This window comes from Crocodylus porosus, unplaced genomic scaffold, assembly GCF_001723895.1.
Source record: "Crocodylus porosus isolate Cpor-Errol unplaced genomic scaffold, CroPor_comp1, whole genome shotgun sequence".
In the NCBI taxonomy this organism is placed as follows: Eukaryota; Metazoa; Chordata; order Crocodylia; family Crocodylidae; genus Crocodylus; species Crocodylus porosus.
This window is the reverse complement of record NW_017728907.1, coordinates 47,182,668-47,209,213: the sequence shown is the minus strand read 5'-3', so window position 1 is coordinate 47,209,213 and position 26,546 is coordinate 47,182,668. Positions and strand designations below refer to the sequence as shown.

The window sequence follows — 26,546 nt, the reverse complement described above, 5'->3', positions numbered from 1 at the left end:
TGAAACCCTGCACTCTCCTGAGTATTATTACCATGTAAACACCCGGGTGCCTTCTTAAACTCCATAGACCCTAGCATATCTTGATCCTTCTTGTACTTAAAAATACAATACGATTCTTTAGTTTTTATATAATACCAAAATAATCTGCCTCCGATAACATTTAATGCAGAACACCCTTTAAAATGATTTTAAGTCAAGGAATACAACAAGGCCAAGTTTCTGTACCATAACAGATGAGTTTGATTTTATAATCAGTCGATACATAATGAGGTCTGCTGCTGAAACATGGCGACATACCTGGCAATTTGGCTTGCCTGGTATCCAGTAGTATGAGAGAAACCAAGCAAAAAATAGACCTAACATTATTATTTAATATATTAGGCCATTCAGTCTCTACCTGAAGAGGTTTGCACCTAAAAACAGTTCCAATTCACGTTTATAACATCTACAATACACACTGCCATTGCCTTCAAGTTACTAACCTAGTTATGCCAAATCAAAGCCCCTTTTCCTGATTAAAGAGGTTTGTCTTGTTATTTTCCAACCATTAAATCAAAGGTATAAACTATTATTTCTAATCGGATTACATCTTAGCTGTCAAAGAGAAGAGCAGTGATGTCAGGTGCACTAACAGCTGTTCATCTGTCCATGCAGCAAAGCTAACGCCACCTTGAAACACTTAGAGAAATAAGAGGGGAAAAATCACGTAAACATTTGCAAACAGAATACTGATTGCCAAATGTGATAATTTTCTAACCTTAAAATGATTTTTTTTTAGTTAGCAGGAAAAGTGATTCATAATTTCACCTATGTAACTACAGGAACTAACTGCAACTTGACTGACCGGTGGGTATTAAGCTGAGCATATCAGTGAGAATAAATAACTCTCCAGGATGAACCTTTGCTGTAAATGGGAATGACCATGGCTGGCACTGTAGCCAAGTAAACAGAGCTACAACAAAGACAGGATCAGCTGGGATCAAGAGCAGCACAGGTGAAAGCAATCACTAATGAAGAACAAAAATAAAAAGTTGTTACAGAACTGACTTTTTATACACGGCCACATACCTGGGAATCATCAACCACTCGGTATTCGGGGAGCACATGGCCGAAGATCTGCACACAGGAAATTTACTATAATCAGAAACAGTCCCTAGTAAAACTGAACCAGAACGTGACACTGAAATTGTTATACAAAACTATTCCTTTAAAGAAACTTATCCTCTGACTCCCACGTGTCTAAAGGCAAAGGCATAAATATTTCTGACAGGAAAAAGCACTAGGTATCAGAAAATGTCTCGATTATGGGCTGATTTTTAAATTACCTTCAATTAATCAAGTTTAAATTACTTTTAAATTAATTAGCTCCCTTCTCCAAAATTAATTCCAGTTACATTTAACAGTAATCTAATTTAGATAACTCTGCCTACTGTTCACTAACTCCAATGCAAAATACCATTACATTGCACTAAAATACACTTGTCCATAACTGTAATATGGTATTTGCCTTTCAAACTGCAAATTTGGTTCAACTGCAACACTAAAAAGCCCCTAATGTTTCTCACCATTTTTAAGCCACCTTACAGTCGCTGCCTTTTTGCCATCCATGCTCTGTTTACTAAGAATAACGTTTATCACCATTTATTAAGCCACCTTACAACCACAGCCTTGGCGTTCACTAAATTCTGTTAATGGAAACAATGAGTGCCATGTACCTTACCAAGAATTATCACCTACCACCGACTTCCCCAACAACCAGAGGTTGACCAACAGCTGGGCTGAGCCAACCCCTTCTTCCCATTTTATGCACAAGAGGTCAGTGCCAGATTCATCCCACACCCATCGCTTGGAGACAGGTTGTTCAGAGCACCCACCCCAGACACGCACCATATTTCACTTCCCACTTCCCTGAGTTTGTCTTTGTGATGGGACCCACCGCAGAGGGCAGACATGGTGTTTCCCAGAGGCCAAACTGATCGTGCCCCACTTACTCTCACCCAGGCTCACAAGAATACCCCCCTCATCCCATCTGCCATGCCTTGCTGAAATATTAAATGTCAATTAAGCAGGAGACCTTCACAAACTGGGAAGAGGCCTTAGGTGTCTCATTCTACCCTGCTCATCATGGGGTGGTCTCAGTTTGGCTTGGCTTTCCAACTCTGCCCTGAGCCAAGTGTCCCCCCACATCAACCCGGCCGCACCCCTTGTGCTCACCTGATCTCAGATTCTCCAGACCAGGAGCAGTGGTTTCCCCTTTGCCTACTAATAAACATGCTCCCCTCTGCTGCAGCCTACGCAGCTGCTCTTCCACTTCACGACTTACTTGTCTGCAGCTCTGCCCGCTGCAGGGCAGCTGGCTTTCAAGTACGTACTTCCAGGTTTATAGCTCCTGTCCCCATCTTCCTTCCCTGGGCTGCTTACCTTCTTGCAGCTGGTACCAGCTCAGCTGCCTGCAACAGGCTGCAGCCCTAAAATGCTGCTTTCTCGCTTTAAAAAGTAAATGGGCTCAGGGAGGCCTGGCAGGTCAGTCATCGTTGCAGCAGCTTGCTCAGATCAGTACATTTATCCCTGTTTTTGCATGTTCTTCTCGGTCTACCTAATTTTTGTGGCATGACCACCAATCATCTTACTGCCTCATAGGAAAGTATTCTGCCATCTCTCATCTTCCAGTCTGTGTAAAGTTCATCTCCCGTAACAGATTTGACCTCTGGGAGCTAGAAAGAAAATTAAACTTCTGCCATACATAGTTTCTCAAAGGATTTCTACCTTCACTTTTATTGCCAGTCCGCATTTGCCAAAACATTTATTCAGGCATAATTTATGTTTCACGGCGATTAGCTATTATGGGGGTATTATATCGATTGTTTGTATAAAGGTGATGTGTGAGGCCCTATTTTGCACAAAATTTAGTCCTCATGTCTGGGGCTTGTGCATATTGGCAGCTGCCATGAAAAACGTTATCACTATTTACAGTGAATCATCAACCACTCGGTATTCAAAGCGCACAGGGCCAGAAGATCTGCATATGGGAACTTTACTATAATCAGAAACAGTTCCTAGTAAAACCGAACCATAACTTGACACTGAAATCTTTATACAAAACTAATCCTATAAAGAAAATTATTCTCAGACTCTCACACGTCTAACAGCCAAGGCATAAATATGTCTGACAGGAAAAAGCACTGAGTATCAGAAAATGCCTTGATTATGGGTTGATGGGACATCAGCTTTGCCTCAACTCATCCATTCAGGCAGGTCCTCTTTAGTAGCCACAAGTTGCACCTGCTCCAGAAGATATATTCTGATGGTTTCCAGCACAATGTGTATATCTACAGCAAAGCTATTGGGTTCAGCACTCAGCAATACATGCATTATTTAAAAAGGCATTATACTTAAATGAAAGCAGTTAACAAGGTTTTTAAATACTGAGCAGAAAGATGAAACAGGGAAATAAACTTCACCATATACTCAGTGAACTACTACAGAAACAACAACAATAACAATTAAGAAATTATGGTAGAAACTTATTAAATCACTCCATTGTGTTGAGTACATATTTTGAATAGCAAAGTCTTCAAAAGTAAGAGGATTCCAACATATAAAATGTTCTGCAATAACTAAGTACAACAAATCAAGTTAATGAACGAAAAAAGCCATGACGGCTATAAATTTAGGATTTCAACTCGTATAGTTGTGATTTTAAGATCTCCTTCCTTGCTATGCACATGCGCATGCGCACGCAAGCATACACCCCCTCTGAATCATTTCCACTGCTCATTTTCCTTTCCTCTTCACTCTGTGCTGTAAGTCACAGGAGACATGAACAATTTGGACAATCAGGACCAGTTGTGAACACTGTACAGTCGATGTGCAATATTACATGAGAATGTTTCTTGTATTTAGATATTATTCTCTTGAATTACTAGCTCACACATTTATAAACCAGGTGTGCCAAACATCTGCCTCACCAGGCTACCGGAAATTAGGGCGTAGCTTCTCGGGGAATATACAGCCCTCTGGCCCCACTGGCCATGGCCATTAGTGGTGATCTTGGCTTGGCATCATTGTCCCCAGGCCCCCCTTCCCGCCCCCGCCCCTCAGACCCACTGCTGCTGCCGGATCCCTCTCATTGCTGAAGGGACCCCCCCCCCAAACACCTCTGGTCCCCATTGTGGCCCACTGGACCCCTTGCTGCCCCTAAGCTCCTTGACACTGCTGCTGCTGGACCTGTCACTGCAGCTTCCACTATGGCAGCCACAGCAGCCACCACCCTGCCCCAAGTTGGGTCCAGCCCATGAGGAGCCTCGCAGTCCGTATCTGGCCCAGGGCTCCAGGTGAGTTTGGCGCCCCTGTTGTAAACTATCACATTGGCATCAAGCAGTAAGATAGTCCCAGTTTATATTTCTCCTTACCTCCACTGGAGCGGGTTGCTGTAGCAGGGACTAGCAGGGTTGCTCTGGGGTTGTGGGTTCAGGTAAAAAACTAGAGGAGAAGCAGCGAGAGCACAATCAGCACTAAATGGGAACTTAAGGTGCTGTAGACCTGAAGCGGATGTAGGAGAGAACATGTTGTGATGAACATCGCTTCCTCGGCAGTGGGAGCACAAAGGAGAGGAGATTCTGACAAGGCCACAGTAGAAATAATCAGTGTCAACGGCAAGTATCTTCAGCTTTATTTTTTAAACAATCAATGATCAATAGATATAGCTTGCACTTATCAAGAAATTTGGTAAACTCAGTGGTCAAAAGTCATTCCTTTAATCATGACTGCCCTTGCTTACTCAACTGTTATAAAATAACCAAAATGTTACTGGTACCGAACTAGGACAGCACTGACTCCACAGGATTTTTCCATCATGGTGTTTATTTGGTCCTGAGCTAACCTAATCTTTCTTGCCAGGTAGCTGGCAACATCAAATGTGCTTACTGAATGCAAACACTGATTATTAAATGGAAAACAACATTTAGCACTTACAGTGCTTTACAAACATGAACTAATTAAGCCTGAAAACAGCATTGTGAGATAGGTATTATTGTCATTTTAGTGATGGCAAAGTGGAGGCACAGAGAGAGGTTAAGTAACTCATTCACAGCAAACCGCTGGCAGAGCCCAGGATTACAACTGTGGAAACCAACTCCCAGCTCTGCGCTCATTTATCTAAACGATGTTGGTTCTTCATAGTTAGCAGCTAACACACGCAGAGATGGTGTGTATGCAGATATTTCAAATACTGCAAGCAGAGGCTTCTACATATATGCAATAAAGATTTTTAACACCTACTTTACTGAATTATACACGACCAGTCGTCTTTGTCTGGAAACAAAGTAAAAATTCACTTATAAGCGCAGCTATATAAGGAATTTCACAGTAATTAAAATAATGTTGGGGTTTTTTTCATATTACAGAAATGTTTTTCTTCCCCAAATATTTAACTTACTAATGGGGAAAATATCTGGGCAGTGTACATAAGAGAATTTCCTATTGCAGCAACATGCTGCACAGGGTTTTTTTTTAATAATTATGCTTTTATCAAATTAATTTATTATAGGACTCCTTACAGTGACAAAACTTGCACCAAGATCAACTACAAACACAGGCTGGATTGAGGGACCACTCACAAAGTATTGTCAGAGAATACTTTGAAGAAAAAAAATACTGCAAGTACCACCAATGCTGCTGTTATTCTAGGCCTGTTTAAATAATTCGGTATCTAATTGACTTCAACTGCCAGACTTTCAACTTACATGCTAGTACCTAAACTGATGTTTTGATCACTTAAATTCCTTAAAAACTCATCTAAACAGAATGTTCAACATGTCCAACAAACAAAGCACCTTAATTTGGAGATAACTTTTGTTTTCACACTATAATAATTTCATTCCAACTGTCTAAACTTGCATTGGCTGTTATAGGCTTAACATGCAACAAATACTGAAGATATAAACAATAACCCCCCATATTAAATGTTCCACAATCACGATTTAACATATCAAATAATGATGTTTTATACCCAATTCCCAAAACGTAATCCCTGTAGGTAAAATGAATGCTCATAATTTATCTTGGGAAACTGCATGAACTGCACTACCGACAGTAAGACCTACACGGATTTCCCATCTTTGTGACAAATGCCCTTCCTCTACTTCCGGCTGGTACGATGCCTAGCACAGGCAGGTCAGAAGCTATGACTACAGCTCCTGCACACTAAAGCAACATAAAAAAAGTACTACCAGCACAACCTGGCATTTTTTTTAAAAAGGGGAGTTGATCTATATCCCCTTTGGAACATGAAATCCAAAAGAATAAAAATGTAGAGTGGCCTTGGGTAACTGTTTTGGGCCCAAATATTGTGCGTTATAAAACTGAAGTTAGACACCGCTGCTAGTATTCCCAGCTTTAAAATCCCCTAATGATTCAAAATGCATCTGATCAGAAAGCAAGCCCTAGTTACTGAAAATCCCCCTGGTAATCTCCGCTTAAACAGCTGATGGGCTTTACAATCTGCTGACAGAAAGGTTAAGCTTTCCTCTTACCCTCCCTCCTCCATCAGTGACTAAAACAGATTCACTTCAACTCCGTATTCACATCCATATTCTTTAAATACAATTCCATTAATTTTTAAACTAGTCATAATGTGTATCGTGCTGTCCTACAGCAATTGCCATCAATAGATCTCAAAATATTTCACAAAGGGGGCAAGTATCAAAATAAAGTGCCACAAATCTCTATACTTAAATCATGTAGAGTTATATATATTAAGCTAGAAGTTCAGACAGAACCAACTTTTTTTTTAATAAAATAAATCTTACACCTACAACGTCTGGGAAGTATCCCAATGGGAGGGGTGTGAAGGGCTGCTGCAGCTCTCATTCTGACACATTTCCTTTTTAGACTAAATCAATGATCTAGTTTCTCTTACAAATTAAATATGGAAATATAGTGAGCACAAATATAAACATTGTTCAATTTTAATACAGCAATTCCTGCCATGCATAATACTGAACTTATCTCGTGTGCCCCATTTACAGGAATATTTTGAACTATAAAAAAAGAAAGTATTTATTTGAGAGTAACTTCAAATTCGACTACTTCACTAGTGAATTCTGGAAATTAGTACTTCATTGACACTGATAAACCTGCTTCTAATTCAAATTAAGATGATGCTTGTTGGACATGAAACAGTCTGGGTTTTTCTCTAACTGTTTTCATTTGCAATGTTTAACTTATTTTTTCACAACAATCCTTACTGGATCCGCAGAGATGGGGCTCCGAGCCTCTGTTTCCTCCGTTTCATCATGGCACTGCCTGCTATGCTATGTTTCTTCACAAAATAAGAGGTTTAAAGCCAGAAAGGCGAGCACGCTGCTATCACTCCACCGCAGAGCGCGGAGCAGCCGGCGCAGCTGTCCAGGGCTCGGGATATACGCCCGGGCCAGACGGACCTTCTGAATTCAGGACCGGTCCCCGTTAATCAGAGAGCTCGTGTCAAACTCTAATTATTCTGAACGACGACTTCCAGAAGTCTATTTATAGCATCCAGAACAAGGCAATCCAGACCCCCGGTAGGAAGCAGCAGCACAGAGACGTGGACTAAACAATTTGATCTGTCAAACAGACGGCAGTGATCTCCTGACATCACTCACACTCCCAGCCCAGCAAATCAGTGACAAACTTTTTCTGGGCTTCTGAGCAGGCACTCGCAGCAGATCACCAGGGAAGCGCAGAGCCCAGAGCGAGATGGCACGCTGGGAAGGACCCTGGCAGAAATCGCACATACCAGCCTGAGGACGCGCGCGGCGACAGGAGTCCACCCAGAGCCCCGGGACAGTCGGGAGCAGTGCACACAGCACCTGTTCTTTGCTGGAGAGGAAAATCCCTCATTTTGGAAAGCAAAGCATGCAAGCATCTGCAGGGCTTCCATCCAAAAGGATTCTTAATACACTCGTTTGTTAAAACACAGCTTTTACCTAAAATCTGGAACTATTAGGTTGCATTACAGCTTCTTTTCTTCATGAACTTGAAAAAGGAGGCTAGACAAGCAGGGGAAGAGGCTGTCAAGTGAGGCTGAGGAGTCAAACGTCCCTCTTAGGACACAAGAGGCTTCCTTGCATCTGTCTCACTTTCTGTCTTGCATTTTAGCTTTCAAATGATAATGTATGGCATGGTTGTCACAAACTATAGTCCAATGTTCCTACAACCCCATTCATTTATCTGCAGAAAGCAAGCTTTCCAAACACAGATGCTGTGCAACTTGGCACCAAGCGAAAGATTAAAAAACAAACAGATAAACAGCAAGCAGTAATTTAAATGTATAGATTATATTACTTAGGAATAGAAAATCAAATTGCAGGTTATGGGTCTTGCCTTCAACCCCCTCTCTGGAGCTGACCAGGGATATACCTCCTACACAATCCATCTCCCCTTGACTCCCCCATCAGCTACACTGCATGGGGAAAAGAGGAAATGTCAGCCTCAAGGAGGCCAGCAAGCCCAGGAGACAAAGACAGTATTTATATGGCACAATGCAGTACCACACCAACACAGATGACCGAGCTACCATGGACACCAAAAACACCAAAGCCACGTTAGGTGCTTCACCTCACTTACAATATCCTGTTTCTCAGCAGGGTTAATTAGCCACCACCATTAAATATAGAAAGACTGAACCAAGCATTTGAAGTTAGGTGCCTGGTAACACAACCATACAAATCTTGAGAAAAAAAATCAGCTGGTGAGAATGGAGATCGCAGGACTGTAGGGAAGCAGAGGTGGAAGGACCTCAACAAGGTCATCCAACCCCCTGCTCCAGGCAGGATCAACACCGACTAAAGTAAACCATCCCAGACAATTAAACTTCATATACTACCTTTGCTCTTGTGTATTCTTTTTTTTTTTGTTAAGCATGTTGTGATGAGAGAGAAGAAAAGTGAAAGAGAGAAAGAAGAGAAAAAGAAGAAAGAGAGAGAAAAAGTGAGAAAGAGAAGAGAAAGAGAAGAGAAAAAGGGAGACAGGAAAAAGAAAAAAGGAGAGAAAAGAAAGAAAGAAAAAAGGAAAAAAGAGGAGCAGAGAAGGAAAAGAGAGGAGAAAAAAGAGAAATAGGAAGAGAAAGAAAAAAGAAAAGAAAAGACAAAAGAAAAAGGAGAGAGAAAAGGAGAGAAAGGGGGAGAGAAAAAAGAGGTGACGAGAGAAACGATAGAACACAGAGAAAGGAAAAGAAAAAAGGAGACAAGAAGAAGAGAAAAAAGAAGAAGAGAGAGAAAGAAAAACGAAAGGAAAAGAAAGAAGAAGAAACAAGGAGACAAAGAGGGGAGAGAAAAAGAAGAGAAAGAGAGAAGACAGCAAAAGAGGTCAGAACAGAGAGAAAGAAAAAAGGAGAGAAGAGAAACAAAGGAGACAGCAGAGAAGAAAAAGAAAAGGAAAGAAAAAAGAGAGAAAGATAAAAAGAGGAGAGAGAGAAAGGGACAGAAAAAAGGGAGAGAGAGAAAGAGGATGCGTCCCTCACCGCCCACCTCTTCCACCGCCACTGGCTGCGGCTCGGGCCCGCGGGTCCAGGGCAGTGTCTGGCGGAGGGAGGCACCGCACCCCATCCCATCTTCCAAATCATTAATGGAAGTATTAAACAAGACCCAGCATAGACCCCTGGGGAGCTCTATTTGATAGAGTCCTCCCAACTAGAAATTGAGCCATTGGTGCCTACTCATTGAGTATGATAATCCAAACCGTTATGTATCCACCTGATAGTACTTTCATTTAGATACATATTTAACATTGCTAAAAAGACATCACTGAGTTGCTTTGGCCAAATTTGTGGCATCTCAGTTTGGCCAATGCAACACATCAAGGAAGTATGAACAGAAGACCAAAAGAAAGGCCAAGCAGGGAAAATACAGACAGGAAAGACCATAAAAAGCTTCTTTATTTGGAACAGTGGGCAAATGATAAGATGTTCTGATTGTGCCCTCTTACCCTGGAGAGCATGGCAAAGCGATCCACCTCGAGCACAGCAATTAGATGGGTATAATGCTGCCATTCAGAGGTACTAGCTCATTCAGAGGTCTCTCAGGTCATGCGTCATGGCAGTGCACTCTGCTATATGCCAATATGGCCTTCGCTTCCTTGGGGAGTGGTCTTTACATCTAGAAGACTTCAGAACTGCCACCCACCTCTACCTTTTTGAGCAAAATAAAATTCCCACTTCAGCCACCTGCCCACATTTCCCATCCAGCACAGAGAGAGTCCAGTTCTCCAGCAGATATTTGCATACCCATCTTATCATTTTATAACTTTTATGACATACACATAATACAAGTACAAGAAATAGTGGAATTCTAATTCAATCAAACTGCACGTCAATCTGCATTTACAAGCATCACTAAGAAGCTCTGCAAAATTCTCATTTGTAAAAAGATTACAGTATATGCAGACCAAGTCTAAATCTTTTTGAATTTTTCTCCTTGAGCATAAAACTATTTCCCCCTTTCATATCAACTATATTTCTTTCAAATAATTTCAACGAGTCCAATATGGCAATGGCAATGCTGCTATAGAGTCTCTGCAAGAAAACTCTGCACATCCCAAGGCCTAAGCCAGCCCCCATAGCCGTTTAAGAGCACGAGGTTATTTCTGATCCATGCTCATGGGCATTTCTCCTGTGAAGTGCAGGGAGAAGTAGCACAGGTAGAAATCACCGTCTTGCTTGCTCTTACTTGCCACAAAAAAACTGCACAAACTGAAAAGGTTCAAAGGCAGCATTATTTCTCAATTTATTTGCAGACCAAAGATAGTACAGAAAGGGAAAATAAGTGTCACTCCTTTTCCTTCTCAGACCTCCACAGAACAATCTCTCTCAATTTTCTTTGTGGTAGATCCCCCACACTTCCTCCTGCCTCAGGGAACACTGCACTGCACATCACTTATCAATACAGTCACCTAATTGCCAAGACACAACAGAGCTGAGACACACATTTCTCCTCAGACATAAGTGCACCGGCTCCAAAATGCCCACGCTGCGTGGTTAGAAATAAAACAGTACTTCCCGCTCAGCAATGCAGAGCAATGCTCACCTATTCCGATGTCTGGGGTAGATGTGTCCCAGCTGCTTGCAGGGGGTTTGGACTGAGAGTGTGGTCCGGGGTAGAAAGGTAAGAAACATTTACTGACTTAACAAAAACGCAACTACGCGAAGTAACAAGACAAACAATGACAGACAAAAGCAATTTGGGTCGGCAACTTATCAACAATCCCCTCTGATGCCTGATGCACAGCAAGTTCCTCTTTCCACAAAGTTCAGCAAAGTCAGGCATCCCCAAGCAGCGCTGTCCGAGGGGTACTGGGAAGGACCCTGGAATGCAGTTCTTAGGCTCCTCGAGGTCCATGGGCTCACTGATCCAGGCAACAGCTAACTAATCCTTTTCACAGAGCTGCATCTTCCTTCTGAATGGTTTCCAGATATTCCAGCTAATTTATAGCTTCTGAAGGGCACTGATCATGTATGACCACTTAGATTCCTTTTACTTCAACTGTCCTTAGACTGACCAATAGCAGTACAAGCCTTGCATTCCTTTGATAAGGTCATTTTAACTATACCACAGAGACTTACTACTTCAAGGCTTTGCTAAATTTACTAGGCCTTACTTTATACAAAGCCTCACTACATCTTAAACTTTAATTAGGTTTTTAGTAACAACACATAGCTTAATATCGAAACAAATACAAAAAAACACTTGGTCTAACCTTCATAGAGCCTTCAGCAAGCACCTTTATCACACAGACATACTTTTCAGCTGCCACAGATGTGTATTTTAAAGAGCTGTCTAGAAACTCTGCCTCACCTAAGCTGGAGCCTCCATGTTCACAAAATATATGCACAGTATAATATTAAATAAGTCCAACCTAACTCTCTAATCCATAAGTACATTAGGTCCATCATGAGTTTTTCACAGATGTCCTGTTTTCCACACACTTGTTATCCACATTACTGGCATGAAAACAGTGTGTTCAGCCCTTACTTCAGTTGTCATGTGCATGCTAGTGCTTTGCACAGGGAATTTCCTTTCCACCCTTACCTCCATTATGTTCAGTAAGCCACGTCTGAATGTTGCCCTTTCCCCCACCCCCATTTCAAACATCTATTATCCTCTTGGAGTGTGCAGGAGTGGAAAGATGACAGCCTTCGACACTGTCTCTCAACCCATTCTCGTTAAAAAATTAGGAGATTGTGGTGGGATGGGATTCAACACTGACAAGTGCACAGTGCTGCACCTGGGGAGGAAGAACCAGCACCATACCTACAAGCTGGAGAACTCCCTTCTCATCAGCACAGAAGCAGAAAAAGATCTTGGTGTAATTATAGACTCCAAGATGAACATGGGCCAACAGTGCAGGGATGCAGTCAGGAAGGCTAACTGCACCTTGTCGTGTATCCACAGATGCATGACGAGCAGGTCCAAGGAGGAGATCCTCCCCCTCTATGTGGCACTGGTCAGGCCGCAGCTGGAGTACTGCATCCAGTTCTGGGCGCCGCACTTCAGGAGGGATGTGGACAGCATGGAGAGGGTCCAGAGGAAGGCCACTCGCATGATCAGGGGGCAGCAGGGCAGGCCCTACGAGGAGAGGCTAGGGACCTGAACCTGTTCAGCCTCCACAAGAGAAGGCTGAGAGGGGATCTAGTGGCCATCTATAAACTGGCCAAGGAGGACAAGTGGGCAATGGGAGAGTCCCTGTTCCCTTGAGCACTACAGGGAGTAAGTAACAAGGAATAATGACCATAAATTGACAGACAGTAGATTCAGACTAGACATCAGGAGGCACTACTTCACTGTCAGGGAGGCTAGGATCTGGAACTAACTTCCAAGGGAAGTGGTGCTCGCTCCTACCCTCAAAAGGAGGCTGGATAGACACCTTGCCGGGGTCATTTGACCCCAGCATTCTTCCTGCCCAGGGCAGGGGGTCGGACTTGATGATCTGCTCAGGTCCCCTCCCACCCTACCAACTATGAAACTATGAGCAGCAGAAAGTGATCTAGTGTTAAGTCTGGGAGCAGCACACCCTCCCCCTTCCTCCCCTGACTTCTGCTGCGTGCCCCTGGCCCAGAGCGCCGGTGCAGCAAGGAGCTGAAGATGAGATGGGATGCCACACTGCACAGGGAAGCGCCTGTCTGCATGCCCTCGAAGGAGGGTAGTAGCCATGTGCATGGTGCAGCAGGGGGAACCGCTTGCTTGCATGCACATGCATGTGCCCATGGTGTGCAGGATGGGCTGGGAAGGACTGTGGCCCCCACAAGTGCAGCCTGTGGGGTGTACTGCTCCCTGGCCACCTTGAGCTGGGCCAACCCTGATGTACAAAATAAACACACATAACACTGATTGCACAGAGCTCAGGAGAGGCTTTAAACTCAGACTCCTGAGCAACAGTAACTTGGGCATGATCACTGCTCACATCACTGAGAACAGTGAAAACACAGAAGTCATGTCTTAATGCTCTTTTTATTCAGTCTCTCTGCAGTCTCTAAAAGTATTAGTGATAACTTCTTGCCTATTTAAATCTTAGAAATTTAAAAAAATAAACTTCATGCATGAGCACAACTACCAGTAGATGGTTTTGAGTCCTTGAGTCTATGTGCACACATTTCTATCACTCTTACTCTCATTTTAACTTCCTTGGGCTTCTTACATTTGGCTTCTTGACTGAAATTCAGCTATATGTTTGGAGGTTAGGACCATCTCTTACTATGTGCCAGCACAATACGTAGTACAAAAGGCACCAATCCACATTAGAGCCCCCAGGCACCATTACCAGGGCCTCTCTACACAGGACAAACAAAACCCTAGACACTAATGACCCACCTACATGCCAGTAAAACTGCTGCAGTCCTTCTTCTCAAGCAGATGTGGTTATCCGATCCCTCTCTCGGGGCTCCGTCTATCTTGGTCGGCACCCCTCAATACGAGGGTGGCAGTCTCCCAGCAAACAGGGAAGTCCTTGGTGAGCCCTTGGATGACTGAGGAGGCCAATCCCAGATCTGCATGCTTGACTGCAGATGAAAGGAGCGGATTCTGATGTCAGGTCACAGTTCTTTCCCTTTGCTTCTCCTGTCTCTCCACCACCATAGTTTGCTTGAAGTGACTGATGCCTTGTCATACATCACGGTGCCACTGGGGACAAACCAGTGTTCGAGTTTCCCAGGTATTCATGTTAATATTACATTTCTTTGGTTTGGCCTTGCAGGTGTCCTTGACTCTCTTCTTTTGCCCACCTCCAGAGCCATGACCATTGAATCTCTTTTGCTTTCTCCTCCTGTCATTTTTTCTTTCACTCTTGAATTTCCCTCTGGGTGGTGGGTGGCTTTAATATGGCATTAAGCGTCTTGCTTCTCTATGGAGTTGACGCCATTCTGCCAAGCTTTGACAGTTCTCCTTTTACTGTCAAGGAGAGCGTGAATTTTCCTATCATCCTCATTGAACCACGCCTGCTTTTTTTGTAGAAAAGCCTAGAGATGCTTCACCCACCTCATGGATGCCCTTCTTGAGGCTATCCCAGTGATCAGTGGTACCAAGATCATTGGGGAGATCAGAGAGTTTCTCTCTGAAGCACTGCTAGAGGTGATCGCTTTTAGCAGGGCCTTTCAAGCACTCACCACTGAACCTCTTCCTCCGCTGTTTCTTTTGTTTTTAGTTTTGGGCTGATATGAAGGGACGTTACGGAAGGTATCAAACAACGATCCATCCAGTTGTCATCTATACTGGTCATAGCTCTGGTGATACGGACATAGCGATGGTCTTGGACATGCACTACGAGGCAGTCAATCAGCTGCCAGTGTTTTGAGCGGGGGTGCATCCATGATGTCTTCCATGTGTTGCTTGGCAAAATAAGGAGAGCGTGATGATAAGCCCGTGTTCTGAATGCTGGCTCAGGAGGAGAACTCTATTTGAACAGACTTTCCCCATCCCTTGCTTTCCAACAGCTCCTTTCCACAGCTCAGAGTCCCTGCCCACTCTAGCACTAAGCTGCCAAGAAGAATTATCCTCTTTTTGGGGACAGACGACAGGACGTGGCTGAGTTTAGAACAGAACTCTTCTTTTGTTTTCTCACCTGCATCAAGGGCTGGGGCATGAACATGGACAGCTGTTGCATGCTGTCTGTTGGTTAGTTGAGAAATTCATTGATACCAATCAGCCATTCCAACATCCAAGTAACTATATTGCTCTTGATAGCAAAACCAGTGCTGTGGATGTGTCCGTCTTTCTGCTCTTCCTTTCCAAAAGAAGGTGTAGCTACCATCATCTCTAAGACAGGGGTCAGCGACCCCCAGCATGTATCGGAGCATGGCATGCAAGGCCATATTGATCAGCATGCCACAGTTGGCCCAGGCTCTGGGCAGCTGCTGCTGCTTGCAAGCCCTACTGCAAGCAGCCCAGGCTCCCCAGCCGACAGCAGCTCCCCAGAGCCCAGGACAGCTGTGGCAGGCAGCCACGAGGCTGCAAACAGCTGCACCGGGGTCCGGAGCCCCAGCCAGGCTCTGTGGCAGTGGTGGCTGCACGTGCGCCTCTGGGCACACAGTGGACAAGGGGACAGAGCTGCACTGCCCCAGGTCTCTTCCCAGCTGTATGTCCCAGGGTGCACATGCAGCCACCCCTGCCACAGAGCCCAGCCAGGGCTCCGGACCCTGGTGCAGCTGTTTGCAGCATCCTATCTGCCTTCCACAGCTGGCCTGGGCTTTTGACTGCTGCAGCAGGTGGCAGGCAGGCTGCAAACAGCTGCACTGGGGTCTGGAGCCCCATCACCAGCTGTGGCAGCAGTAGCTGCATGTGCACCTCAGAGCGCAAGGCAGGAAGGGGGCTGTGGCAGAGCAAAACCCAGCCTCTCCCCTGCTGTCTGCCTGAAGGCATGCATGTACCCACCACCAGCAACGAGGACTGGGCCCCTTGCAGGTCCCCGCTGTCTGTCTCTGGCACACCAAGTCAAGGTGTGGGTGAAGGTCGTGGTGTTTTTGACACCCAGCCAAAAACATTCCTGACCCCTGCTCTAAGAGCTGCCCCTCTTCTCACTAAGTGCAGCAATGTTAATATTAAATCATGCAAGACCTATGGCCACAAGTGCTATCTTTCACTCCAGTTGGTCACTATTACCCATCAGGGTAAGGATGTTCCAAGTTGCAAACTTCATCACTTGAGCTGGATCGCAGTTTTCCAGCCAGGTGAATGAGAAAAGCTAAGTTCAGGACACCTTTTCTAGCCCCCTCCCCATCCCGGGTGAGCAGAGTGGATCCTAAATAAGCCAGCTCATCCTTGGTACGATGTGTGCCATCAATGACCTCAAGACCAATGCCACATGGAGTTTTCTATTCTTGGTAGAGTGACCCATGGTGGCAATGTTCAGAACAAGGTTTCCAAACTAATAGTGATGCAAAAGTAAAAATAAACGGTGGAGCAGGCAGAGAAAGAAGGAATACTTCACAATGACTGCAAAGCTGGATGAAGGCTACAGCTGAAAAGAAACCTCCAGTTGTTCAGGTTTTTCTTGCCATTGGATTACGGTTTCCTTCCTGAAAAATACTGTGGCTGCTGATGTGCTAGAGCTTCCCTGCATTAAAAGAAGGAGTCTTTCTTCAATATTCAGTCCTATGGCAATGGGCAAGTGGAGACCGGGGTGGGTGCACCAGCAGGTAACCACAGGCCTATACAGAGGCAATGACTGTATGATGGTTATTTTGTACTTGGAATGAGACAGGTGTACTATCCATGTATCACAGACCATTTCTTCCCACCTCTCCTCTTCAGCTTCTATATAAAAAGGTACCTTAAGTGACAGAATCCCCCATGCTCCACTGCCAAAAACATAACTTGAAGACTTTCAATTGTATTTCTTAACTGCAAATAATGTCAACACACAGATAATGAAGATGAGCTTCTGGATAAAGAAGAGTTGGCAAAAACTGAACACAGGGAGAACTGGGAAAATATAAAGCAATACTTAGATGAATTAAGTACAAGAAATATCCCTATTTTCCATCAAAGAAACCACTCAAATTGGTTTAAAGACTCAGGGCCCTGTTCCTGTCAATACTCACTCAAGATAATCACATAGCTGCTGTGGTTTAAAAAGAAGGGGAAAAGAGCCTCCTTCAACTTCCAACTTCTTAAGAAAATCTGTCCATCTCATTCCTTCTCAACAACAACCCTTCCACCACAATCCATGCACTCCTCACGTGAAATATCGCAAGGTGCTGTATGCTTGAATATATAGGAGGCAATGCAAAGGCTGCAGCAAGTCCGGAAAGTGAGTGACCACAACCTCTGGAGGAAGCGCCACCCCAAACAGAACGTATCTGCATCCCAGCCCCTCCATTAGCTTGGACTCAGATGGCACCATCCCACTGTCAACTCATGACTTTGCTCCCTTTACGTACAGCAGTCAACAGATGAGGGCATAGCTGTCTTCAGTACAACTAAATTCTTTTGGGACATTAGGCAAGGATTCTTTGTGATATTTTTTTATTGGACCAAAAAAATGTATACTTGGAAGGGGAAAGGGGTTGAACAAGCTTCTGGGCATCAAGTGCTCTTCCTTGGAGACGATAGAAAATATCGCAAAAAAGTCTTGCTTCTCAGACATTTCCTGGACCACCAGAGGTACAACAGCACTCCAACATTTGAGGACAATGAAACTTATAGAACAAACTTTTTTAATCAGAGCTCGCAATGTGTAGAGCAGGCATCCAGAACAACTGAGAATGATCAAGCCTCCAGTTGTTTTTAAGGCATGATACAAGGGCTCCCCGCTCCTCAGCTTTCTCCTTAGACAGAACACTTCCCCTTTTCAAGTATTATTTCAAATCAAAACCTCCTTGAACCAGGGGTGGGAGAATGGTAGAGTCCATGGGTCTTACTGCATAGATTTAGCTCACTTAAGAAGGACTTCAGTCCTGTGACACCACAAACTACTGAAAACCCTGGGATACACAGAACACTTTTTTCTATAACCTCAGGCCCACAAGGCTCTTTTCACTAAGCTGTACAACTGTAATTGGTTCCGGAGGCCATCCAACAGAAATAAAGGAAAGCCACAAATACTAGTTTTTTAAATGTGGTTTTTCAAACTAATAAAAAATAAAGCAATTCAAAAGAACTTGGTCTGACCGATCGCACTTTCTAGAGTTCCAGGAAATGTAGTACAATAATCAGGTCTGCTGTAAACTGAAGGTTGAAAACGATGTGCTGCCAAGAATGGAAATTGTACCAGTAACAGTTTTGTGTGGTCCAGACGTGGTACCTTTGGGCCTCTTGATACAGAGGCTGATGTTCCCTTCATAGAGGTGACTTACAGAAAATCCACTTGAAAATACAAAGGGTTATTGAAAAGAAAGGAATGAGAGAAGTAAAGGCAGTTCAAGCATTTCAGCAATAGTCAAATTACCAAATAAACTGTCAAAAACTCAGTGTCCAGTTATTTATCCTGTCAGAAGACCCACTTGCAATGCTACATCAATCTCCTATTAACATTTAAAGTTTTGCATTGTACCCACCTCCACACCTGCTCAAGACATGGGAAAATTTTTGGCATCCTCAATTTGTTCCAAAAACTTTGTCCAAAAGGTCACTGGATTAAAAAAAAGGCTAAATAACTCACTAATCAAATATTTAACTGGAGTATATTCAAATACTTGTCAAAATGCTCTTATTCTATAAACTTTTTAACTTCTTCAAAAGAGTGAGCAGAATGATTCCTAAAAACGAACAAATCAAGGTCAAGTGGCCATGACGGTATATAGCTAGATCATCAACGCCTGAGTTGTGTGCTCCGTTTTGTTTTAAATAACTGAGTGGCTGACTGGTGTAACACTATCACGCGAGCTAAACAAAGGGTCAGTCATGCTTCATTTAAAAAAAAGCCTTTTGACCTCATTGTATTGTTCAGCACTGAATCACTGGCACCACACAGCATTTTGCAAACACTGCCTCTTACACAAAGGAGAGTTTTTAAAGAATAAAAATTGAAAACCATTCATTATTAAAACCAGAAATCTAAGTCAAGTCATACAAAGTACCCTGAGAAACTTGCTTTCCCTGTCATAGGCTCTAAGCTTTAAGACAGAGGTTTCAAAACAGAAAGTTACAGCCCTAAGGTTAGACGGAGGTTCACCTAGCATGCACGCGTCTCTATAATCCGGGCAATAATACCACTTCATTCTACCACGCACCAGGCTCACAGAAAACTACACGCAGCAAAGAATAAATTCTCTCAGACTATCACTACAACAAACCTGCTTGCTTACAAGCTGCAGACTCCACAAGAGATGTTAAAATTGCATAAATTGATTTTTTAAAGCATTTCATCATAATAATTCTATCTTCTTTCTGTGGGCAAGGCTTTTTTGTAACATCTTTTATTGGTCCAACCGTGTAGTTGGGAGAGCTATTAGACAGACTTTTGGGCATGAGGTGCCTTTCCTCATTTTTTCCAGTGTTTCCTATTTGGTGACAATAATTCCATGGGCCTGAAACCACAACAGAAATAACTGCGTGAATGCATAATTATAGCTGGTTTTTCACCAGCATGTTGCTTATACAGAAGTGACAAAAGTTGTTCCCCTCTGATCACGGATCAATGGAATTAGTTTGGTGGTCTTCATGCAAGATTCACTGGACACTATATTCAGCCCACAAACTTTGAACTGCACGCGACAGAGGTCACACTGGCAGCCTCAATAAAAAAACCAAGCAGCGAAGGATTCAGAGATGCCAAGTCCTTGCTCACTTCTAGAAGAGGTTCCCCACATAAAGAATGAGCCAGGCCTGCTGAGAAATGCGAGTCTGTACAACCAAACCAAGGAACAGGCAGGTCTCCCTGGGCTGAAGGACATTTGCTGTCTCTCCTTCCCCTGCCAAGGAGGGCTAGGGCCCAGCTTAGGCACCATGGGCTCCTACAGACATGCAGGGAGCCTGCTGGAAATCCAGCGCGTTGGAGCAGACTCGATTAATCAAGTCTGCTGGAGCACAGAACCGACACGCTCCGGCAGCCTTCTGTGTCATGTGCATCAGCGTCCCCGTGCATCTTCACATTGAAAAATGGCAGCAGGGCACTTTGAAATAAAACACATTCAATGAGTTTTAGCTCCAAGTGTCCCACCACCATTGTTTCAGCATGGGGCCACTGATGCACATGATACACAGGCACTTTTAATTAGCAGAGCTCACTAATTAAAGCGTCCCAAAACACATGTAAAAATGCCCCATCTTTGCCACCTGAAGAGGGGGAGAAGGACACAACCAGCTTGCGAGCCTCTCTGTATGAACATCAACTTGGGGTGACACTCAGGGGTGACCTCTGGCATTGCTCTTGGGCAGCAGCCGAGGCAGGGACACAGGGTCTTTCTGTTACTTTCCTGTTGTGGCTCTTCTGAATGTAATGATGTGTTTATTGGTGGGAGGGGAAAGGGAAAGATCTAGGGGGTTTTTCGGGACAGCTGCAACCCCTTTGTAGTGGGGTGAGAGCCTGAAAGGGATGTTGGGGAAGGGGTGATGGCTCTCCCTTGGGGTAAGGTAGGACAGTGGGTATAGAAGGGCAGGAGAAAGGGGTTTCTTATATCACGATGCAAATGGTGATTGGGAAGCGCTGGTGGGATTGGCCAGAGGGTTTGCTGTTGTGGGTGTTAGGCAAGAAAGCGGTAGTTGGGGGTAGGAGGGTGGGCTTTTCAAGTTTCCAAATGGCATTTGGGGAGTGTACTGTTTGTTGTTTCCTACCAGTAGGTTGTTGGTGGATTAGTGTAAGCCACTCTGAGCCTGCTGGGCAGAGCGGAACATAAATCTAAATAATAATAATGCCACTGTTTGTGCTGCAATTCTTAAGAAGGTTAATATCCAAGGAAGTGAAGCTACCACATTTCAAAAGCATCAAAGACACATGAGAACAAGTTAACGCAAACAGCTGTGTCTGATGGTTATGTATGGATTTCACTATCTAGAAGGTACAAGGACTTTTGTTGAATCACACTTATGGCAACAATGGGTAAAATAAGATAATTCTACTTACAAGCTTCCTCTTCTTGGGAGACTGAGTTCCTTCTGGAAACAAACAAAAAACAAAAAAGAACTTAGAAAATTACTGGAGGAAAATACTAAATTAACTTATGATCTAACCGAGTCATATTACTTTATCAGTAAAACACTAATGGCCAGATTTCCAGTGGTGCTGACATGCTGGCAACTAATTTGCAACTGTATGCATCACAGCCGCATGAATAACATACTGGATACTTAACTAACTAGATAGGCATAAAATGTCTGGTTTTGCCTGCGTGCACCTGTGGTATTCATGCAAAATAAAAGCACAGAACTGTTCATGTACAACTTCAAACTTTCATCTTAAATAGAAGATCACTTCCATTTCATGATGAAATTCTTTTCTGTTTAGCTCTTTGCCACGTTTCAGTAATGCATTAGGCAACGTATGTAATGTGCAGCATGTATTTGCTTTCTCATCTCCTCTCCAGGGAAAGAAACAAAACTTGGAAATAAATGTATGCAAGGTATATTGCTATAACCAGGTGGAAGTGAAGACAAGGGCAAGGAAACACTAGATCAGCACTCTGCATCTCAAAGGCCCACAAAAGGAGGTTCACATAAAACAGGTAAGAACTCTGGTTCATTAAATTAGTCAAGCATGATATTATTAATGGATTGTGACATGCATCTCCTAAAAATGTACAGATAAGTCTTCCCTGCCAATGCAGTTGCATTTTCACAAGCCTGCGTTTTGCATATTGGCTTAATCTTCTATTCCACCCAGGAAAGTACATGGACACCAGCAGACTTTCCCTATCGAGTTGGTTTAATGAAAGAGATCACATTAACCCAAAGAACCTTGTTTGCCTACAGATAAAAAGGGAATTAAAAAAAATACCTTATGTATTACCATCTCAGGATAGTACAGCTACTATTTTCCTTTTTTTTTTTTTGTAATTTTTCAACACTGCAGTTTAACGTTTCACCACGAGATGGTAACATCACCCTGCTCAGAGTCTATTGTCAAAAGGCCACACAAAATCGTATGAAAGAAAGCTAACAAACCAGTAAACGAAAAGGAGAGGGCAGTGTTACATTGCACCGCAGGTGTGTATATTTATAACATTCCCAAATTCTACTTTACTTTTTAATGAAACAGCGTAAAAATACAGTTCATCATTTTAAAAAAAAATGCAATGGTATGCAAAGTATTCAAGCCAAAACAGTTTAAAAAAACCCCCAAAAAAACAAACCTTTCTTTTTAGCTTTCCAGTAATTATATCTATAGCCAGTACATCTTTTTTTCATACATTTCACAGACATTAGGACTGGAAGGGACCTCATGAGATCATTGGGTCCAGGCCCCTGCCCAAGTCAGCTGGGTCGGATCACCCCCACAAGATAATCATCCAGGCATTTCTTAAAGGTACCCAGGGCAGGTGCCTGCACAACTTCTGGGGGGAGTCTATTCCAGACTCTGGAGACTCGGACAGTTAAGAAGTTTTTCCTGAGGTCCAGTCTAAAACAGTCTTGCAGGAGTTTGTAACCACTGGACCCTGTCATCCCTTGGGGCGCTCTGGTGAATAGCTGTTCCCCCAGATCCTGATGCACCCCGCAATGTACTTATAGGCTGCCACCAAGTCACCCCCGAGCCTTTGCTTCTCCAGGCTGAAGAGTCCCGTGCCCGAGTCTTTTCATGCTGCATTTGGTGCTTGGAGGTATCAGGAAGGAGACAAAATCAGAAGTCTTAAAATCTGCTATCTGTGTGTGGTGCCATTCCTCCAAGCTGTCACTCTCTGCTTTGTATCTAAAAATCGATGGTGAATCCTGAAACTCAATTTCAGTTTCCAATTTTCACAAGAGCTGTATTTTGTTTGCCCGCTAAAAAGTTGAGGCTTTGGTAAAAAGTTTCACTGAACAAAAGGAGGAAAAAAATTCATAGGAAAAGGTCATTCATAACAAGTTTGATAACCTATCATACATTTTTAGCTAAGGAGTACATTTGGGGTTTAAGTGCTTGACAATGCTAATTTAAAACTGGTTATAGTTCTATCAAAAATAAATTGCATATTTATTTTAAATTATCTTCAAAGTCACTAGAAAGTTTCTAGTTAATAGTCTGAATCTCAAACATTTCCTTAATATAAGCCATGCATGATTTCCCAAAGACTGTACAGCTTGAAATGTGACTGCAGCTGATCGTTCCCCCGCTCCAACCACACCGAGCGTATTCCAAGTGTGAGCCATAAGAAGCCTGACAGCTTATTGCATCAAGAAAACTTCTTGTCACTACACAAACTGTCAAAAGCTAATCTAAACAGTTCAAACACATAAGGCAGCAATCAGTGCCATATAACTGGTCATATATGTTGCATCCTGAAAGGGATTTCCTCCACTACACTCCTGTAATGGCATGAGCACCTTTATCTGGGTTTTACAGAAAATGCAAAAGCATTCGAGGTTTCTGCCTGAGAATACATATGCATACTTCATACAAAGAAACTAAATATGGAGATATTTGTGAAAGCATCCTCCCAGCCTTAATTATAAAACACAATATAGATATGGTAGATTGTATTTTTAAAAGTCTTTTACCTATTGGGTCTACATCCAGTAAGGAGGCAGCAACTGGTTCTATGTGAACATTAATTCATTTCCTCAAACTGCCGAGTTCTTGCATTCAAAAAATCACAAGGTAGATCTAACAATCCATTAAACAAGTATGTCTCAGGATTTTTAACTTAGTGTATTTGGGTCTCTATTTGCCTTCTGGGTTTTGAAATTTTAGAACGTAGGATTTCAGGTTCTCCTCGATAACCATAATTAACCATTGCATCCTTACTCGCTTCTATAAACAAAAGCTAAGATTTTCCACAAAGAAACATAAATCCATAAGATAAATCGGGGTCTTTAAACAGATAAACACCACAAACTCATGATTTAGGAGATGCCAATACTGTTTTCTTTCCCCATAATATATGTTGCATCTTAGTTTCATAATACTAGCTATATAGGCACACCCAATTCCTTTCTATGTAGGCTGTGTTAGTTTTTACTCTCATTGTCTAGTACTTTTTAACAGCCGATAAGAACATGGGTTTTTTTCATTTGTAAGCTAATGACTGTGTAGATTGAAAACGTCTTAGTTAAGCAGCAGCTATTCTAATATTTTACAGCTGATATCTCAAAGGACTTCAGACAAATATGCAAAGATGTGGAGTTGCCCGAACGATGCTACCTGTACCGCGTTTGCATTTATCCTGTAGCCAGGCCTAACTGAATGTACAGGTACCCCGTCACCAATACACAACTGTTCACATTTGAAACTGCTAATGCCTTAAAGTCAGTAATCAGTTTTTACACCCCGGCTGCACCAGGGCCCCCCCACCTGAAATGCCCCTCCGCTTCCATCCTGCCAGCCCTCTGCCGGCAACGCAACTGAAGCTACGATTTTCTGCCCTTCTGCAATACTCTCCTTTCCCTCCGGCACACTCCACCTCCACCTTCCCATCATTTTCTCACACCCGTTGACTGAAGCAGAAAGAAAAGAGCTGGTAAGTGCAGTGCTCACAGCCTGCAGCTACCACCTCGCCTGCCCCCAGCACAGCTTCTCCAAATCGAAGGTACCGTGGAGGTACCAATGCAAGGGGAAGCAGAAGAACGATGAACAGAACGATTCTGCCAGAGAAAAGCCGAGATTCATAATGCCAGCTTCTGGAAGAAAAAGGGAGCCGTTCCTGGAAAAGGGAGCAGATGGGAAGCAGGTAGAGGGCTGAGCTGGTGATCTGCTGCAGAAGAGCCAGTTGAGACCCTGGAGTTCAGTTCAGGAGCTGGTGACAACGCTTCAGGGGACGTAGGAATCATAGGGAAGTGGGGCGGGAAGGGACCTCACAAGGTCATCTAGTCCAGTCCCCTGCTCACAGCAGGATCAGCCCTGACCAAACTGGACCACGTGTCTGGGGCATGCTGAGGGGCAGCAGTGAAGCAGGCATAGCAAGGGATACAAAATGCTCAAAGAGTGGGTTTTAAGGTTCACCAGTTGAGTTAACTGGAAAGTTCACACTGGGACAGAGCTAACTGAGTTTTTATGTCTAAAACTTACCAAGGTAAATTCAAATATATTGAAGAACTGACGTCAGCCTAATAAAGGATGCCACAATTGACTGATCTCAGAGCACGGACAAAGCCTCGCAAGAGAGGATGACAACGCTTTCCAGAAATCTATAGTTACAACTTGGCTATAAATTTCATTCCCGGTTCGGAAATTAGTTTTGTAGTTAAGACTGGAGAAGCCATATATTACATATAATGGGGCTTCGCACTACATTTGCATGCATTCGTTAAACAGCTCATCTTTAAAATGCTGAGATTAATTAATATAATACTGTCAAGCTACAACCACTAAATCTGATCTGGTATTTAGCTGGATAGTAATTCTTTCATTTTCCCACAACTCAATAAATCCCTTAAGTCCACGTGCTAATTATGTTAAAGGCCTCCTTTCACAGAAGGCCTAACCCCGCCAGGAGAGTGAAACCCCGAAGAGTAGCAGAGTCCATCCACGACATGAAGCAGCAGTTTCTTTCTCCATCTCTTTGAGCACTTGAGCTGTCAATACCTAGATATATTACCCCAGTGACCTCAGCCGAGTGCTGGGCCACCTGCTCTCAAGGTCAGTAATATAACCCTCCAAATACATGTTCACTTGCAGCATCCTTTTACTAAACAGACAGCCTGTCAATTAGTCAAGGATGATTTCTCCAACCTTGTCCCACAAGTAAAACTGATCACCAGTACGTGTAAGGGCTCGTGGCAAATCCTGATGAAGTCACATAAGCTGGCAGACATGCGAGGTCCTGGTCAAGATGCTAAAACAGCTCTCAGAACGATTCAGTTCTGAGAAGGGAATGTCCTGGAACTGAGTCTTTTAATTACCGTACGTTCTTCAAACCTAACCATTAGCTTCTGCCTCTACATACAGAGGGCAATGCCTTAAAATTATTTGATTTACTGAAAATAATTTGGTTTAGGAACTGTTTAGCACTAGCAGTTTTTAAAAAGAACTTAACGAAGTGAGAATCATGGCTCCACGTGCGAGTCCAGATTGCGGAAGGAGGTGTGACGCCATCTTCGTTTAATCATTCTTTGCAAATTGCAAGCAAAGGGATTTTGAGAAGCTCGAAGGTTATCTGTATAGACATAGATATCATTCATTTAACTCATGTTACATCACCCAAAGTCAAATATAAGCACCTTATAATTTCACAGCTGTCAAGTGTAAAACCAAGATTGCTCTGGCAGTTCATGTGTTAATGACTCTATGTCTCACATATAAATGTTAACAATGCAACCTGACATGCATATGACAAAACAAGAAGAAAAGCTAATGCCATGCTTTGTTAAATCAGTACTTTAAGTAGTTTAACAACTGATCGCAGGAGCAAAAAGTAGCTTTGTTTCATAGTTTCATAGTTTCTAGGGTCGGAAGGGACCTGAGCAGATCATCTAGTCTGACCCCCTGCCATGGCAGGAAAGAGTACTGGG

General features: G+C 43.3%; 1 protein-coding gene across 1 annotated transcript in view; it reads right to left on the bottom strand.

The window, feature by feature from the left end:
- MAST2 (microtubule associated serine/threonine kinase 2) overlaps positions 1-26,546 on the bottom strand; it is a 207,754-nt gene that overhangs the window by 140,527 nt on the left and 40,681 nt on the right. Inside the window, exon 2 of the mRNA XM_019531350.1 lies at positions 21,031-21,062. Within this exon, the coding sequence (XP_019386895.1) occupies positions 21,031-21,062 (32 nt within the window). The remainder of the gene's footprint in view (positions 1-21,030; positions 21,063-26,546) is intronic.